Genomic DNA, 19432 nt, shown 5'->3' with positions numbered 1-19432 from the left:
AGCGTAGGTGATTTGAGAAAGTGCAAACACAACCGGACAGCACGTGTTGTGGTATTTATGCCGCCGCTTTCGCTACTTCTATAGTGTTAGGAAGAAATCCATGCGAAGAAATATATTCAAAAGATATAGAGCGCATGAGACGTCATTTAGTTACTATTTTGCAAAGTAACAAATTGACGCCATTTCCAACACGATAAATGTTTATCACAAAAATAAAGTCAGATGCGGTAAATCGTGAGCTGGCATTTACGAAAAATAAAGTCAGATGCCGAAATTCGTGGGCTGGCATTTATAAAAAATAAAGTCAGATGCGGAAATTCGTGGACTGACATGCACAAAAAAATCACACAAAAAACGATCTACTCGTAGCTTGATATGTAGAATAATTAGTCAGTAACGGTTTACCTCGTGAACTGGTATCTACCTGAAACAACGTTAGAGGCGGTTTACATGAAAATAATGCTCAAAATAACAATTCGAAGCATCACATACGTGGTATTGCATGTGACAATTACAGTCCGACATTTGTTGCTCCATGTGTGCGAAATTTACGCCAACACTTCTTGCAAATAAAGTGCGTTACTGTTCACACGCCTCGTATGAACAATCGGAGAGACGAAAAAATATATTGGTTGCGTTCTCACGAGAATGGGCGGTGGAGGGGCCCATTCTTTTTTTCATATTATTTTATATTAACAATTGAATTATATGTAATTGTTACATTACATATGTACACATACATTTATACATTCATATACAGGGTGTAACTAAAAAAACATATATGGAACACACCATCGGATACAGGACAACAATCCAAATCGAAAAGTCCTTAGCCACTTTTTGATGTAAGGTTTCTTTTCGTTGTTACACAGTGTTAAAGTTAGCCATTGAGCGCCCGTTTACAGCGGGAAAGCAGGGACGTAGCGAGACAAAGTGGAACAGAGGAACTACGCGGCGGGAGAACGACAGTGAGCAGCGAAGCAATCATTTATTCTCCCTCCCTCCCTCCCTCCCAATCTCTCTCTCTCTCTCGTAAGACTAAGAACTACACAATTAAAATAAGTGTTTACAATTTTAATTTAATAAACGGAAAATACAATATCATTTTCTCAGAATTTAAACAAATATTAATTAAAGCCAACGTTCAAAGTGTGCCCCTCCTGCTTCAATGCATGCTTCTGCTCTTCTTTGTACGCTTTGCGTAGCTCTACGAATTTGATTATTCTCAATTCTCTCGATAGTGCGGAATACTAATTCTTCCATCTCGTCAGCTGTCTCGATATTTGTATTCAGAAATACTTTTTCTTTGACAGCTCCCCAAAGAAAAAAATCGCATGGGTTGTAGTTCGGCGATTGAGCAGGCCACGGAGTTACTGAACCCTTCCCGAACCATCCTTGAGGAAAATTTTCATCGAGGTATGGCGGACGATACCTTTGAATAAGAATAATTGAAATTAATATTAAATTCAATGAATAATTGCACTTGCATGTTAAATTTGTCCCAGGTAAGGAATATGTACTTATTATATTTACTTGTAACATAATTAACGAAAAGCTTTATTGTATGAATACAAATTATTATATGTAATAATGACTGCTGTTATTAAGATTTTTAGTCTTGATAAAGCATGATATAAAAATTTATCTTTGAGAGTAAACAAGAGTAGTATTAAAACTGAGAACTGATTGAATCAATCTTCACTAATTTCGATAGATTCGTTTAAACTACAGGCAATGAATGTTTTTATAATAAAACAATTATTACGTGCAGAATGGGCAGGTGCGCCATCGTGCATGAATATCGGAGCTCGTCTATTTAGTGCTATATCTTCCAAATTATTCTCTATCGGAAGTAACAAATCTGGCAGATCATTTCGCAAGAAATTCAGATAATCTTGAGAGTTCAGACGTGCAGGTAGTATAAAAGGTCCAATCTAATAAGCCAAGTTAATAAGATTATGTCAACAATATGAACAATATTATACAAAATGTAACAAAAGTTAACAGTATAATAGCACTGACAATGAGAGACAGAGGAAGGAAGCATCGGATTATGTTACGACTTTATAGATTAAAATCGTAGCGAAATTATTTCGTTAAAATCTACTGAAATCTAGTAGGCCGAGATTCAACTAAAATTTACTTGCTTCAACCAAACCTTCTTTCTCAGTGAATTAATGATTATAAATTAGTATTCTAAAAAGAAAATACTTATTGCATCGATTAAATAAAATAAATTTGGCAAATCAAGAGAGACATTAAGAGAAGAAATTACATTGGAAACGAAAGATGAAAAAGAAAAGAATAAAAATAGTTTCAATTAAATTTGAATTACAATTTTTCTTAAAATACTTACGATTTGATCGTCCAGCAATCCACACCAAATATTTACGGAATATCGATGTTGAAAAGTACTTTCTCGCATGAGAAATGGATTTTCATTACTCCAATAATGATAATTGTGGATATTAAACATACCATTTCTTGTAAATGTGCATTCATCAGTATACAGAATCCGACTTTTGTAATTAGGCCTCAAATTCACTTGATTTAAGTAATAGACAGCGAAGTCCACGCGAGGTTGATAATCTCGTCGTAATAGATGTACTTTTGTGTAGTGATACGGATGTTGCTGATTTTCTTTAAGCAGTTTATGAACACTCATATGCGATATACCTAATTGACGAGCAACAGATCTTGTACTTATTCCCAGTGAGGAAATGAATGTATGAAAGATATTCTGAAGATGATCTCAAGTGACATTTAGATGTCCTCAGAACATTGTCGGTAGATGTCTTATAGACTAGCCTCAATGCGCACATAGTCCGACCGGAAGATGTCCTGTGAGATAGTCTCCAGAATGTTTGTAGGATATCTGTAGTTCATATATCTGTTGGATTGATGATAGAGGCGATGTCAAAATTATGTTGGGAATATCTTTAGCACGTACTCTAGATATTATCCCTGAATGTTCTGCCAGTGCAAGAAACTGAATTACGTTCAGGGCATACTTACAATGTTTGGCAGCTATATTCTCCTCATGTTTCATTTAAATATCATGTGCATATATGCATAAGATATGCACAGAATGTTTTGTTGATTGTTTCGCAGAATCTTTTTTGGGAAGCGCAATAGTGGCCTCAACATCGACATGCAGAATATGGACCGCTGATGGCTAGTGGAAAGAAGGTTGCACGCGTAGAGTGAGAGGCAAACAATATGAGGACACGTTCTGATTCTAAAGCCTGATTGGTGACGTTGTTACAGCAACCAATCAAACTTTACTAGAAAGAGTTGGAACGTATCCTCTTATTTTCTTCCTCTCACTCTACACCCTCCTTCCACTAGCCAGCAGCAGTCCATTCTATATGTCGATGGGCCTCAGGGAGCTGTGGGGAGGGAAAAAGGTAAGAGCCACAATAAAATAGGTAAATAAATAATAATGAAATAATTATTAACTGCTCCAGGACAGGACAGAGAATTGTAAATTTAAAAGATGTATTTAGATAGGTATGACGCACACAATACAAATAAGATTGCACATACAAATGTAAAAAAATGAGCAACTATTGCAGGACACAAATGTAAAAACAAAACATAGGTTCAAACTTGCATCTAATACACAGAATACAAATAGCAAGTGAGTCTCAAAAAAGTATTAATTAAATTGCTCGAGGATAAAACAAAGAATTGTTAAAATAAAATAGGTACAAACTTACGTCTTATAGGTACAAACACAGAATACGAACAACATATAAACTGTTTTTTTTAAGTGGTATAAGTCCAATTTTTAAAAAATGAGTGAAAGCCTAGTTTTAGGTACAGATGGATGTCTTCTTTTTATATTTAAAAAAATGAACTTATAACTACTTAAAAAACAGCTCATATGTACATAAATATCAAAAACTCATTGACTGTTCCACGGCAGAACAGGTTGTGAGTCTTCTGGTTTGAGTCTTGTTTCAAACGTCGTTAGCCAACGACCAGCCTTTTTCTTAATGGCGTCAGATGTCACTATGACAGTTCCTCCTTCATTTTTTACAATTAAAGCATTCATGGCATCTGCAAATTATGATGACAATTTTAAAAATACATCTTTTGTTGTCATACAACTACTAATGCCTGATTCAATGTGATAGGACGACATAAAGCCTCACCTTCTAAGGCTTTGTGCAGGTTTCTGTGAGACTTCACGGCAAGTTTCTTTGTTGATTTGTGAAGTCCATCCCAAGTATAGTATCCACCACAATAAGGTGTCATGATAAGCCCTATTAAAGTATACCCAATATGAAGTGCTGTGTTTCCTGCAGCTTTGGTAGACAGGAATTCCACCTGTGAACGAATATATACCATGACATCTAAAGCATGATAAATTGGTGACTCCAGAATAAACTCAGTTAAATAACTATGATAACTTCGCTTACAAAATCTGCAAAAACAACTTTATCTTGAAGTTTTTCGTCCAAGCGTTTTACTTCATCCGGATTAGCACATGGTAAAATAAGATCTGGCACTACTGTTGCAGATGTTTTAAAGCTTTTCCTTTGTAGCATGGATTTCAACTCCTCAATCGACTGTTGGAGTTGCTTATTTTGCAAGTTCAATTTGTACATCCAACGGAATAAACGTCGAATGGTATACTCTATGAAAAAAGAAACATAAGAATAGAGCTACATATGTTTTCACGAGACAATGCAGTCAGAAATATGGAAAATAAAAACTTACCACTCATAATACCCAACTCATTCGTGGTATCAATGCCACTTTTTTTAAATTGCTGATCCAGAAAGGAATCGATTACTTTAGTGCTCTTATTTTCAGCATTGAACTCCTGAATTAATGTATTATTCTTATTCCTTTCAGCATCTTTATCTTCAAAATTAGAGCTTTCCGCATCGGATGTACCAGATGATGAGTTGACATCTGAATCTTCCTCAGAGTCTTGAATTTTCTCTGCACATTTTGAAGATGTAATATTTTGGGAGACATTATTAAGGTGCTCTTCACTGGCAGATGCTGAATTTGATTCATTTGGCTCCTTTGAAGAGCTTTGGCTGCCAACATCCTTAAAACCAGATAAATCTGAACCTACTTCCAGCCGTTGCTTCTTACATTGGGATGGGGCACAGGGAGGCTTTGACGTCTTTGATGGCCTCTTGCAACTATACCCTATCGGAGAGGGAAATATTGGCACGGCATTCTCTATTGAATCTCATCTGTACAGAACAATATACAGAAATTAAGCATAAGAAAGGATGCATATATCATTTTTAGACACACATCACTTACCATTTTCTGTATCTTCAGTGTCAAGACCGGTTGAGCCTGAATTATAAAGTGCAGAATGTTTGTTTTGGCATTTCTTGAATGGTACTAAAAAATAAAAAAACAGATAAATGAAAATTAAATAACAACAAAATAAGGGCAAAACATGTAAACTAGAATTAATTCGTACCGCCACATCTCTTTTTCGGATAGATCTTGATAATTAACTTTTCTTCCCAGTCCGCATTAGGAGAATCACCCCTTTTAATAGCTATACTAGTCTCTGAATTGGATAATTTAGTGGGCCACAAACAAAATGTTGAGCCTTCCTTCGTTTTAATCCACGAAGAAGGTATCACTGATGTGGCATTTTTTTCTAATGGAAATTCTGCAATGCAGAAACTATAAAAAAAATTAATAATATGGGAAATATGAAATAAATTGTTCGAAGTAGTACTTTCAAAGTTTAAAAATTATTCGTGTCTCTTAAAACTTCAACCACATCTTGCAATTGAATAAACTAGTTATTATTTAACTAACTGAAATAAAAGATAAAATTCAAATAAAAAATAAAGTGTAAGTTAAATAAAAGAGAGAACTTATCACCAAAGCGATGCTTCTTTAAACAAATACCATCAAACATGATTGCAGATAGAAAGATAATAAAGCAAAGTTTAGTAGATTATAGTAAAAAAAAGAAAAGTGGCTGAAACTGCTTACAAATGTTGTAAAAGAAATCGAAGATTCTAAAATTTGTTTGCAAAAATTCTCATGCATTTCAAGATCAATCAATACAATTATAGTTTAACATGCAAACTGCGCAGTACGATACGTACTTGCACCTTACAAGACGATAAATTCTTCTTACACCTTTTACATCCTACACTGAGAACGCATCTCCCTCATGAGACAAGGTGCTTTATAGAGAGGCAGGTTATACTGTTCATAGCCATAAATCCTAACTCACACATTTTACTGTCTGTCACTTTGTCTTATCATGTCATAGTATATACATTAATGTAAACTTTCTTTTTTTTTACAAAAAGAACAAGTAACGTTCTCACTAATGGACTTGACTCAGCCAAAATCATTTGTCCATGTTTGTACAATTTGCTAATAAATAAACCTAATTTAGTTAACTAATGGATAAATTGCATAAGCTCCACGTTTTTCCAAAGGAATAGCAACACATTTGTATCTAATCTTTTTGACTGGATACTTTCTTGGGAGGTCACTTAGCTTTTCAACTACAAATATTCCCAGCTTCGAAGATTTTAGAGGAACAGAATACAAGTCTGTATACTGTACAAATTTCTTTCCTATAACCCATTCACTGACAGGATTCTTGTAAAAATTAATTACTTTAATTATTGTGCTATCATGTAACATGGCAAAGTTATCTCCATCTCTCAATGTTAAAGTTTTTCCATTATGAATGTATTTTGAGTAGTTACTACCACCTTGTAATTATACCGTAGGACTTGCACGTTGGAGCGACGATTCAACTATTCCATCTTGGCGTGCTTTGGCTGTAGCAAACCCATTAATTTCAATCTCAGTCATTCGATTTACTAATTGCTGCAAAGGCTTTGATCCTCCTCGAATTAGATGCTTGATTCGATGCAATTCATTTTCAAAAATAAATGCCGAAACATTATCAAGAACACCAAATCTCTTTACATCATCAACAATATGAATAAGTCCATGAACATTGTATACTGGAAAAGTCTCGCCATAGAGTTCAGGAGATGTACCTTTCTTAACGAAGTCTCTTAACGTCTCTGCAGCTTCAGAATGCATGCACTTGTGCAAATCCTCTCTTATAAATATTGTTATTGCAACATGAAGCAGGAGAAAGTGCTGATACACAAGTCTTGGCAAATAGTTTTTAAGAACAACAGGAGCAAGATATAATAAAAACTGTCGAAGCTCTGTAGCTTTCCAACGCTTTACTTCATCTAATGAACGTGGCTTACGATTGAAATCAGAAGGCCAAACCTTTGCAGCTGCGAGAAGCAAACTTGTCACAGTTCTTTTACATTTGGAAGAAAATTGATATTCTCTCTTTTGCTTAATCCATTTTAATAAAAGTCTACGCATAACACCAAGACATACTAGATGCATATAGTCAAGAGAAAACTGTGAGACCATCAAAATGCCAATATCTGTCAGGGGACTTATATTATGATGATGTTTTTGATCAACATAGCATGCAAAACTTTCATCCGTTCTCAGGGGAGCACTGATTTCAGGAAAAGTAATGCGCCCTACACTTTTCCCTTTCTGAATGCATCTCTCACATCCGTGATAACCACTGTGTCCTATGATACACTTGACATATGCTCTTGCAGGAGCATCGCAAACAAAACATTTCACAATAACTTTGTATTTAATTTCATTAATATCAATTCCATCATGTAAAAGCTCTTCCAACTCGGGGGTAAAATCTTTTAGAAACATTTTTATGTCAGGCTTACCAGGCCCACAGTAAACGGCACTAATAAATGGAGGGAGTCCGGAATCATTTACCAGACAAAGAATTGGTGTAAACAATGTACCAATACTTTTGAAAAGTGGAACCGAATCTATATTAATGTTTAGGGAAATCATGTTTTGCTTTATATGGCCTGACAATATTCTCTTCCGTATTGATTCTTTCAATCCAAAATTATAATATGTTCCTTCACCCATATTCTCTATTTCTACCCGTTTGCCACACCTCAATATAGTTTTGGGATCAAGTGGAAGATTACAAAACATAGATATTGATTTCAAAATTTTAAGTAAACTACCCAAAGTTCGCAAAGTGACCTGATTCTCAACTGCCCACTTGCGAAGAATACATGACCAGTCTATATATTCATCTTCATAACATAACATTCCTTTATCAGCAACATCCAAAATAGCATCTTTTCTCCCTTTCTCAGAAGAACAATCAAAATCGCAAAAAATGTGGACATTTTCCTCCTCTATTTTGTTTTTACTAGTCGATACATTATTTTCACTTCCTAAAGTCATATCTTCTATATCAAACCTCATTACACTACTGCTGGACTGATCAGAACTATATCTTAACATATTACTTTGAGTGATAGTTTCATAATTTTTCTTTCTACTCAAGGGACCGCAAACCTCAATTTCTGATAATTCATCCGATGAAGAAGAAGATAATACACAATCTTGCACAACAGTATTATCTGTTAAAGATTCGGCCAGCTTTTTCATTTTCCTACAGTGTCTGTCAACTTCAGCTTTCAATACTTGATACGTTTTCCTTGATGTATTACGCTTTCTTTTCATTTTGACAGATAAATATAACATAAGAAAGAAAATGTTAGTCCCTGTATATTTACAGACTGTGTGGCATATCTAACCTGTCTGTTTGCACGTTAGTAGTATAATGTTTCTTTGTAATTGTTTTCATGGCCTGTAAAAACAAAATAAATGAAGTTAATAAATGAAGCAGTCATTAGTTTCAGAAAACAGTCAAATACTGCAGACAAATGGTTTATTGATTCCAAGAGATATTAGGATTTCATGTGTTGCTAGGAGTTCAGGTTTATAAGAGATATCCGTAGTTCTCGGCAATTATTTCTGGTAACGCTGGCGTCCAAGTCCAATTCAAAGCAATTGGATCGAAGAATACTGCAGATCCCTTGGTACGTACTTTTACATGCTGAATGCGATGAAACGTGAAAACCGAAATATATCTCGAACTATCAAATTTGCCAACTTCTTTCTCGATTTGAATTGGGATTTGGGACTTGAGCTCCTGGAAACACATTAAGTCCTAATCCTCTAGTCGATAGAATATCAATACTTCTTAAATCTTTGAAACTACTGATATCTAACAATTGATATCTAACGCATTACAACATATCAAACACACAATGAATTAAACAAACAAAATTATGTGGACGTATGAGGAGAAAAGAAATGAATTCTCACTTTAACAGACCTGACGCACTTGTATAACCTAACCTATAATCTCAATACTTTAGAGAAACGTATACTTACCCTGAAAGGAGATTGTTCCAATATAATTATACTTATATATAAATATGCTTATACTTTAAGTGTAGTAAAGGCTTCACACTTAACGTCAATGCTGGTGCAAACCTGTTGCTAACGGAAAGACTCACAGACAGAGATACCAGATCCCGCATCAGTGTCGCATTTGATAGCATGTGGAAGGGACACACAAGCCGTCGTGTCAGTGCCGCCAATTCGTTCCCGCGGTCCGTGACTCACCGAAGTGGTGGGGATGCGCAGACAAGCGTTGAGCGGGCGCTCAGCGCTTGTCTGCGCATCCCCACCACTTCGGTGAGTCGCGGACCGCGGGAACGAATTGGCGGCACTACTTGGGACCACTCGGAACTGCTCGAGCACAGACGGATTCGATACATAGCTTGTGTGCGTTATCCCCTCCAAATACGACCAGTGACTGCAATCTGGCATCTCTGCGTCACAGAGCTCCTGGTGGCGGAGGAGCGAATTGTTTTCGTGAACAAAACTTTACAAACTCTTGAATTTCCGGTTAATCTCATTATGAATAAAATTATTTCATTGAACATCTTAACACTTTAATAAAACACATACTTACCTTGAAAGAAGATTGTCTGAATATGTTAGAATTACAGTATAATTGAACAAGAATTAAACAAAGGGAGTAAAAATGTTCATAAGATGTTCAACGTTCGAGACATTTTAGCGTTCATAAACCAAGAATGCTTAGATATTATGACGTTTCATAAATTAGATATTTTAACACAATAATAGTAGAAATGTTTTTACGATTCTAAACCTATTGCTTCAAGATATTTGTATAGGGTTCAAATATAAGGAGATTGAGACTATCTATTTAGAATATTTTTGCTTCGTTGTTACAGAATTATTTCGGAGAATATTATTCGAGGATATCTACATATTTGCTCTTTTCACTATATCCTCTCTTAGTCTGCTAAGGATTATTCGGAATACATTCTTAGTTGGTGCGTGTTAACTTGTCTCTAACATGTCTTTTGACGATGTCTAAAAAATGTCTTATTTTCCTCCGCTTCGGAATGTCCTGCATTTATGCGTTTTAGATTATCTTAGGATATCTTAGGCGCAAAAACACAGAATATTCCGAAGCGGAGGAAAATAAGACATTGTTTAGACATTCTCAAAAGACATGTTAGAGACAAGTCAACACGTACCAACTAAGAATGTATTCCAAATAGTATTCCCCGAAACAATTCTGTAGCAACAAAGGAGGAACATCCTAGAAATATTTTAAACACCCAGTCTCAATGAGACGTTGCACGGATTAATCTGATGATATCTCCAGAATTAAATTTCCCCACTGGGTTGTGGGATCATTGTGAACGGCAGTCATAATAGTATCTTCCATCACAAGATTGCGTATTTGACGCGGGCGACCTCCGTCTCTATGATTAGGTAAAACGCTACCAGTTTCTCGAAGTCGTCGAACAGCATCAGCTATCACGTTCGGATTTGGATGGCGCCGATTCGCATATAAGTTAGTATACTCAACTGCGGCAGGTGCAGCCTGTTCTCCATTTGTAAAATACAAACGAATCATATCGTAGTAATCTTGTACGTAATAAACTGGCATGGTGAGATTGGTAGATGGTCTATCACTTACGAATGCACAACAACGAATACTTGAAACGATCACATCATATAACAAAACCTTCACTTGTTTTTCAGAAAGAAACTCGCGCGCATAGAAACAAGAATACAACGGTTTTTTGTTTTTTGCAATTGGACCAGTTTTCAGTGAGTTACAGCGTTCCAAAGTATACTGTTTTATAATTTAAGTATACACATAAACCAAATCTTGTATCGAAAAATGTTTCTTACAAACGTTTTATGACTTCAAGGGGGACATAAGATGCTGCCACTAATTTGACCTTGGGTGCACCTGTCAAGGTTATGTGAAGGTTAACTTTTTTTTAATGGATCTCTTTATTTCTCATTATACAGTCTTGTAGCTTACCTCGAGAGCTTTTCAAAACGCTATAATGAAGTATTTTGTCGTTAAATATTATTCGAGTTATGCGAACTACAAGTTACAGTACTGCCGGCATTTGCATTACCCAAAGTGTACCGTTCTATCAACTATCCTACTTTTAGCGCTACCCAGGAACAACGGCGTGGACGTAGTAGGTTTCTGTTCCCTTCGGGGTGCTTGATTAACGCGAGTCCCCTAGCCTCTCGCGATTCTGGGTGCTTGATTAACTGTTTCTCAGCATCTATCGAAAAAGCTGTTCAAAGTTATCCCCGTTGGCTCGAATGCATAACCTGATTCTCTTTGCGAAGTGTTCGACCGTTCGAAGTAAGACAGCCCTTGGTATTGCTCTACAAGCCATTCGCATTCGTTCGATCATGTCTTCCCTTGTCGTCGGTTCCCGTTCGAACACCGAATTTTTCACATACCCCCACAAGTAAAAATCAGGTGAAGTCAAATCTCCGAGGAGGCCATGCAATTGGATCACCCCGTCCGATCCACCTACCGTTGAAGTTTTTATCCAGAAAATGTCTTATGTTTCGTGCGAAATGTGGTGGCGCACCATCCATCTGAATCCACATTCTTCGCCTTGTCTCCAAATCGACTTCTTCAAGTAAAGTGGGTAAGTAGTCTCTTAATAACTCTAGAAAGCTATGTCCAGTCACATTCCGATGAAAAAAAATAAGGACCAATTAGATAACCGTTGATAATTCCACACCAAACTACTACACTCCAACGATGTTAATTATTAACTTGCCTATGTCAATAAGGATTGACATCCGACCAGTAATGACAATTATGTGTATTTAATTCTCCGGTATTTTTAAATGTCGATTCATCAGAGAATAGAACGTATTTAAAGAAATCTGCATCATGCGCAATCATCTGTCTAGCCCATTGACAAAACAGTACACGTTGTCGCATGTCATTTGGAGTTAGAGCCTGCGTTAATGTGATATGGTATGGATGATGCTTCTTTTTCCTCAAACTTCTCACAATCGTTCTCTGAGGTATACCTGTTTGTCTAGCTATTTGGCGCGTACTAATATGAGGGTCAATGTGAACAGCCGCTAAGACAGCCAGAATACGTACATCATCAACATCATAATCACGTTTAGCGTGACGACGATTCAACTGACCCTGTTCGGTTCTTATCTTAAGCCTCTGAATGACGGTATTATTTGGATGTCGTCTGTTTGGATACCGATTTCAGTAAAGTCTCGCAGCTTCACGGTAATTGCCAAATTATTCTCCGAAAACTACTAACATATTGACGATTTCTTTAGGAGTATAATCACCCATGTTTACTATCGTAAAAAATATGTTACTGATAATATTATAGTTAAGAAATAAAAATATGAACAGAGAAGAAACTTTAACGTATATCTAACTTATCACGCCATAGAGTAGCAGAGCTTCCTCTCAGTATGCCGCAATACGACAGAATTAATTCGCGGTTTGGCTTAGCGACTTATATGCAATCTTTGTGGACTTTTACTTTCGAGAAACGTTTTTAGTTCTCATAACTCGAATAATATTTAACGACAAAATACTTCATTATAGCGTTTTGAAAAGCTCTCGAGGTAAGCTACAAGACTGTATAATGAGAAATAAAGAGATCCATTAAAATAAGTTAACCTTCACATAACCTTGACAGGTGCACCCAAGGTCAAATCAGTGGCAGCATCTTATGTCCCCCTTGAAGTCATAAAACTTTTTTAAGAAACATTTTTCGATACAAGATTTGGTTTATGTGTATACTTAAATTATAAAACAGTATATTTTGGAATGCTGTAACTCACTGAAAAATTGTCAAATTGCAAAAAACAAAAAACCGTTATATTCGTCTCATTATCAGCTACAACTTTTACTTAAAGAGAAAAATCAACTTCGATTTAAAACAATGGCCGCCATGATAAAATCTCTAAAGTGGCGCCATCTACAATTACATTGATAATGCTATCATCTTACCCTCTTCGAACCAAACGACTTTTGTCTGAAACATTTTTCAATACAAGATTTGGTTTTCGAGAAAAATCAATGCGTTACTTAAAAAGGCTCACCCTGTATATAAATAACATAATATGGATAAAATATTGTATTAAATAATATAGATAAAATATATATTTAAAAATATAGATAAAATGACGTAAATATCAAATTGAATAAAACAATTACAAATTTGGAAAAATAACATATATTTTTGATCTTATGCTTAAAATAAGTGTTCGATGTAACCACCATTTTCCTCCAAGCATAGAGCAATTTTACGCATAAAACTTTCTCTCACTCGTTTCAGCATGAGAAGAGTGATCTCGGTACACGCGTTACGAATTCTATTTTTAAGAACTTCTGCATTTTCCGGTAGAGTTTCATAAACTTTATTTTTTAAGAAGCCCCACGCGAAAAAATCTAGTGGCGTCAAATCCGAAGAGCGTGGTGGCCACTCGCGAGGACCATGAAGTCCAATCCATTTCTCGGGAAATTTTTTATTTAAAATATTTCTCGCCAAACGTGAAGAGTGAGCGGGATGTCCATCTTGTTGAAACATCATTCCTATTCTATGTGCCAGTGGCACATCCTCCAGGAGTTCATTGAGCCGATGGAGAAGAAAATCTATATAATATTGTGCATTAACATAGCCCTGAATAAATTCGGGACCGATGACGTGATCCCCTATTATTCCGAGCCACACATTCACAGTCCATCTGCCTTGAATCTTTGTTTGTTTTCTGCAATGTGGATTGCGCTCTGCATAGTGATGCTCATTATGCCGGTTTATGCAGCCATCACTTCCAAAAATGGCTTCATCAGACCACAGAATATTTTTTAAAAATACATCATTTCCGGCATCATTGAGATTCACCTGCCAATCATAAATTGAGCAAGTTAGTATGATTAGTATGAAGCTGATGGTACCTACAAAACACGCACGTCTAAAAGACGTCTTAAAAACGTCTTTTAGACGTTTAATGTTCTATAGGTAGTAAACAACAATAACATCTAGTATGTTGCAACAAAAGAACAGAAAATAATTTTTTAAATAAACTTACATGTTCAATAATCCATTCACATAAATTTAACCTTCGTGGCATATCACCAGGTTTGAGTTTTTGTCTTGTATGCCGTTTAAATGGATGCCAACCCAAAGACTTTTTAATGGTCTTATGAACGGCAACATGAGACATATTCAAATCTGCGGCAATTGCTCTTGTGCTCGTATGGGGATTTGTCACAAGAGTCTGTTGAACAGCATCAATTACCTCCTGTCTTCTTTGCGGAACATGAATGGGCCTGCTGGATTTATAAAATTGTCCATTTCTTTTTAATCTTTCGCAGAGGCGGTAATAAAATCCATGGTCCACACGTCGTCTGTCCGGAAATCTCTGGGTGTAAAGTGCAGCCGCTTGCCTTTGATTTTGTCGACACTCGCCATAAAATTGAGTATCTAGAAGTATCTCTCGCTTTTTTTTCCTCCCGCTTGTCTTTGTTTAAAAGAAGTTAATGGCATCAAAGTCATACGTCGCGTAAAGATACACGATCGGTCTCTGTGTCTCTTGACTTGAGAGATTACAATGGAACCTGTAGGAAACCATTACTCGTACGAAGAGTTGACGGATATGATCCTTATTTATGGCGAGTGTCGACAAAATCAAAGGTAAGCGGCTGCACTTTACACCCAGAGATTTCCGGATAGTGAGATTCATTCTCACTATCGATAAAAAAACAGAAATGCAATAAAAGGTTATTAGTTTGCAAAATGTTACAAGGAAGAATGGAGATATATAAATATTTTACGTTTTGACACTTACGCACGTACCTCCAGTCAGGTTACCATTCTTATATGTAGGCCGAAACAAGGAAAACAGATTAACGTCAGCACCAGTAACACGTATCCACAGATTATTACATATCCACAGAGTATCGAGCATCTCATGTGTGGTTTCTTGTTACATTCCTCTCACAATCCATCCAACTTTGACATCATGCAATCTTTCGCTTTCATTCTCACTATCGATAAAAGAACAGAAATGCAATAAAAGAATATTAGTTTGCAAAATTACCAGTAAGAATGGAGATATAAAGATATTTTACGTTTTGATATTTATGTACGTACCTCCAATCAGATTAACATGCGTTACGTATCTTATATGTAGGCCGAAACAAGGAAAACTGATTAATGTCAGCAGCAGTAACACGTATCCACAGATTATTACGTATCCACAGAGTATCGAACATCTCATGCGTGGTTTCTCATTACATTCCTCTCTGCATCTATCCATCTTTGGCGTCATGCAATCTTTCACCATCATCCTCACCACCGATAAAAGAACAGAAAAGCAAGAAAATAGTATAAGTTTGTGAAATGTTACGATGGAAAATATGGATAATTATTTTACGGTTTAAAAGTGATGCACGTACCTTAAAAAGGATGCATGTCAGCACCAGTAAAACGTATCCGCATATTGATTAATCGTATAAAAAATGATGCACGTACCTCTAGTGAGCGTAACATTCGTTACATGTGTTGTATGTAGGCCGAAACAAGGAACAATCTTTCGCTTTCATTCTCACTATCGATAAAAGAACAGAAATGCAATAAAAAGAAATGTTTGTTTGTGTTTAATCTTCATCTTATATAATTCGATATTCTCAAGTTTCTTTGGCTAATAGAATTAAAATTCTTGCTTTAAACCTTTGATATAATTTTTTACACATTTTGTAGGTCATTGCATTATTTCCTAAAATCGAACAAATCATTTGACCTGCTTTAGTAGAATTCTTTAACACAAGGAGGACAGTGCCTGCATTTTGTTACATACTAGGAAATTATGCATAATTGCACATGACAACTGCTCAAGTAATTTGACATATGACATAATCAAGAGATCAAGCGACGCGGTAGCGTCGCGACGCCAAGTACATACAAACACAAGGTTTCAAGCAATGAGCATCACTGCATAGACGTCGAGCGTTGCCAAATTCATTGCATAAACGTCGAGCGCTACCGTATAGCTTATCCGGAATTTCATGCCAAATTCATGTCAAACAAACTTTTGATTAAAATATCTTAGGAACTAAAGCCATATTCAAAAATCTAACGGCACTTTTATAATATAATGTGGATACAAGCTTTCGATCGCGACCACTCCGAATAAGATTGGTGCAGTTAATGCTGAGATATTGTAATCGTATGCTAGAATTATGACGTTTCGTTTTTCTCCATTTCCATATTCTGGTTCAGACTCACGTACGTATGCTCGTACGCATACAAGCAAAGCGATTTTGTCCCTCAAGGTGCGTTCACACATGCACGACTTATTTAACTTATTAGAAATTAAAAATGATTTTGATACATGAGAAATGATTTATTGTAATATAAATAAATAAAAATATAAATTGCAAAAATTATAAAAGTTTAAATTTAATTATTTTAAATTCAACGACGCGGTAGCGTCACGATGTCAATAAAATCAAGTAAATAAAAAAAAATACATAAAACTAGGCAAAATTCGAGTGATCCGATATAATAATGATATAAATCTGTTAAATAAAGATTTATTTTGCAAGTTCAACTTGAAATTATTAAAATACCAGATTTCAAAAATAAAACTGTACTTACTGAAAAGATCTCTATTGGTTTGCATATATATAAAATTACTAGCATCCCCTGTCACGCGGGCTTCGCCCGCGATATTATGTGTAGAATTAAATAAAATCACATTTTACCCCTTCTCACTCGTTAGGGGTGGAATTTCGGAAAACCCACCCTTAGTGAGCATCTACGTAATAGTAGGAATATACCCTTAAAATTTCAAGTCGATAGGTGCAGTGGTTCGGGCTGCACGTTGATGAGTCAGTGAGTGGTATTTGGCTTATATATATATATATATGTATAGAAGATTAGTGGAAGTTTTCATCAAGGTGAAAGTACATTTGACGGACATTATACAAATAAAATACGTGCTAAAGGTACCGAATGGCAATTAATAAATGATTCGAAAGTACAAAAGTGCAGTTGGCCTCGAAATGCATATATATTTTTGCAGAAACAAATATTACAAAAAGCAATGAGACCCACTAAAAAAACCCCACAGAGGTGAAAAAATACGCCAAGTACATAAAAAGTCCCAACTTGTATACAACAAAGTTTAACAAAATATTTATTATAAAAATCAAAACTAAATATAAAATCAATTGTTAACTAACCAAGTACCTAAAAGCAATTCAATTTGAGTATTTTATCTAAATATTTCTCATGCATACTCTCTTATCGCATGACGACATTGAAGTACTTGGCGTGCCCGGGTCGCATCCAGGCGATCCTGGAGTCGCTAGTGAAACAGTGTTGCCATCATCGGAATTAAAGAATTTTATTACATAAATAATTCTTTTTTGGTTGCACAAAACAACAAATCCTTCTCCACAATTACAGTACAGATAGAAATGCTTGTCAATGACTCCAAATTTATGTTAAAAACGAAAAAAAATTTAAACAGTACATTTTTATTACCGGCTTGTGACCTAACCTCGTACAATAACCCAGATAGCACAAGACATTCCTATGAATGTTTTAAGAATATTCTTGAAGAATATTTGGAATATTCCATAAGTCATTCTTATATATTTATCTTATGTTCGTAGGACATTCGAATAGCACTATTATAAATCCTTTTTGAATGTGAGTAGAATAATCTATAAAATATTCTGTATAATAACTATGCATATTTATAGAATATTCAATAAATATTCTAGGAACATCCCGGTAAAAAATTTTTTATATATAATCAGACAAAACTGGTTATACAAAATTATATATCATTTTTGTCCATATATATATATATGTATGTGAATCGTATATTGTGAGGACCGACACTAACACATATTTTTTTGAGTACATAGGTGTACATCAACGTGTAGATGAGTATATTAACGGAATTTTTTATATGTATTAATTTTCCGAAATTATTCAGCATTTTCCTCTGTATACAGTAATCGTATATACTGAGGACCGATATTTTAGAAATTATTTAGACTCTTTCTTTGCTCATTCTGAAATATATATTGTTTTATTTCTCATCGCTTTCTGGCATGCAATATCTGTTCAACGGAAATAAACTGTCACCTAAACCAAATTTGCAAAATTTCGGAATTTGTTGTACAATTTGTATTCCAACTCAGTACAAAGCTAGATTTTGTTGGAATACATTTTGTTGGAAAGGAATAATAATTACGAAACACTGATTTCAACACCGAGTAGTATTCCGGAAATCTATATCTCACGTCGCTTATGCGCAAATTGCATGAATTTTATTTTAATGTATATCGTTTATTATGAGGACCGACACGTTTTTCGTATTTTCGGAGGGAACGATGGCAGATAGAGATTTGGGGGTAAGATCATTTCCATCAACACTTTCCAGAGCTATCGACGGAGTAGTATTACGGATATCTCTATCTGAAGCCGTTTAGTCATAAATTGGAAGATAGTTTATTTTAATGTATAGTTAATTTTATTATGGGGACCGACAAATTTTTCACATGGAACGGATGCAGATAGGTATTCTCGGGATACGACCATTTCAATCAGCAAAGTCTACAGCTATGAAAAGGATAGTATTCCTAAAATCTCTATCTCAAGCTGCTTAGGCGTAAATTGGAAGGTATTTTATTTTACTGTATATCGTTTACTATGAAGACCGCTAAGGTTTTCGTAATGTTTGATGGACCGATTGCAAAGAGATTTGCGTGATAAGACCTTTTAGAGTTGCAAATTCGAGAGCTGGTGAAATAGTACTCCAGAATAGTAGTACTCCAGAAATTTCTATCCCAAGCCGTTTAAATGGAAATTGGAAGGAACTTTAGTTTTCTACGTATCGGCTTATCGTATTGCATGAGGACCGTCAAATTTTTCACATTTTGTGAAACGGTGGGATATAACGGTGGGACAGCAATTCGCATAATGAGACCTTTTCAATCAGGAACGTCTATAACTATCGAGAAGGTAATTCCGGAAATGTAATATCACTTTTTCGTAGTTGGCGCTGAAACAGTGGCAGATAGTGTTTCATAAGATAAGATCTTTTTAACCTACAAAATATAGAGCTGTCTAAATGATAGACTTCCGGAAATCTCTATCTTAACTGTTTAGAA

The 19432-nt window shown here is 35.5% G+C and overlaps 2 protein-coding genes across 4 annotated transcripts; both read right to left on the bottom strand.

The window, feature by feature from the left end:
* Positions 1-2592: 2592 nt before the first annotated feature.
* LOC113561587 lies at positions 2593-9492 on the bottom strand. Its single transcript, XM_026968089.1, has 9 exons — positions 9283-9492; positions 8640-8692; positions 7566-8557; positions 7020-7271; positions 5456-5653; positions 5290-5373; positions 4726-5211; positions 4425-4642; positions 2593-4332 (listed from the first exon to the last, which is right to left on the bottom strand). Exons 2-9 carry the CDS (start codon positions 8687-8689, stop codon positions 4105-4107), a joined length of 2508 nt encoding a protein of 835 aa, XP_026823890.1. The 5' UTR covers positions 8690-8692; positions 9283-9492; the 3' UTR covers positions 2593-4104.
* A 3967-nt stretch (positions 9493-13459) lies between these two features.
* Positions 13460-16304, bottom strand: LOC105285975. Of its 3 annotated transcripts, none has more exons than XM_011350552.2 (4): positions 15396-16304; positions 15091-15289; positions 14332-14575; positions 13460-14144 (listed from the first exon to the last, which is right to left on the bottom strand). In XM_011350552.2, exons 3-4 carry the CDS (start codon positions 14464-14466, stop codon positions 13494-13496), a joined length of 786 nt encoding a protein of 261 aa, XP_011348854.2. In that variant the 5' UTR covers positions 14467-14575; positions 15091-15289; positions 15396-16304; the 3' UTR covers positions 13460-13493. The 3 variants fall into 3 exon arrangements, with proteins under 3 accessions (XP_011348854.2, XP_011348856.2, XP_011348855.2); XM_011350554.2 differs by having other exon boundaries at positions 14332-14572; XM_011350553.2 differs by having other exon boundaries at positions 15099-15289.
* Positions 16305-19432: the final 3128 nt, after the last annotated feature.

The sequence above is a fragment of the Ooceraea biroi genome, chromosome 3 (assembly GCF_003672135.1).
Source record: "Ooceraea biroi isolate clonal line C1 chromosome 3, Obir_v5.4, whole genome shotgun sequence".
Lineage (NCBI taxonomy): Eukaryota > Metazoa > Arthropoda > Insecta > Hymenoptera > Formicidae > Ooceraea > Ooceraea biroi.
This window is presented reverse-complemented; position numbering and strand designations above follow the sequence as displayed.

Bases quoted from the DNA above. Each gene is read 5' to 3' on its own strand.
- LOC113561587 (XM_026968089.1), bottom strand. From the start codon at position 8,689: ATGAAAACAATTACAAAGAAACATTATACTACTAACGTGCAAACAGAC. The intron at 8,558-8,639 runs GTTAGATATGCC...CAAAATGAAAAG, and splicing joins ACTAACGTGCAAACAGACAG to AAAGCGTAATACATCAAGGA. The intron at 5,654-7,019 runs GTACATCTCCTG...TCTGCATTGCAG, and splicing joins AAGAGACTTCGTTAAGAAAG to AATTTCCATTAGAAAAAAAT.
- LOC105285975 (XM_011350552.2), bottom strand. From the start codon at position 14,466: ATGTCTCATGTTGCCGTTCATAAGACCATTAAAAAGTCTTTGGGTTGG. The intron at 14,145-14,331 runs GTAAGTTTATTT...TATGATTGGCAG, and splicing joins GTGAATGGATTATTGAACAT to GTGAATCTCAATGATGCCGG.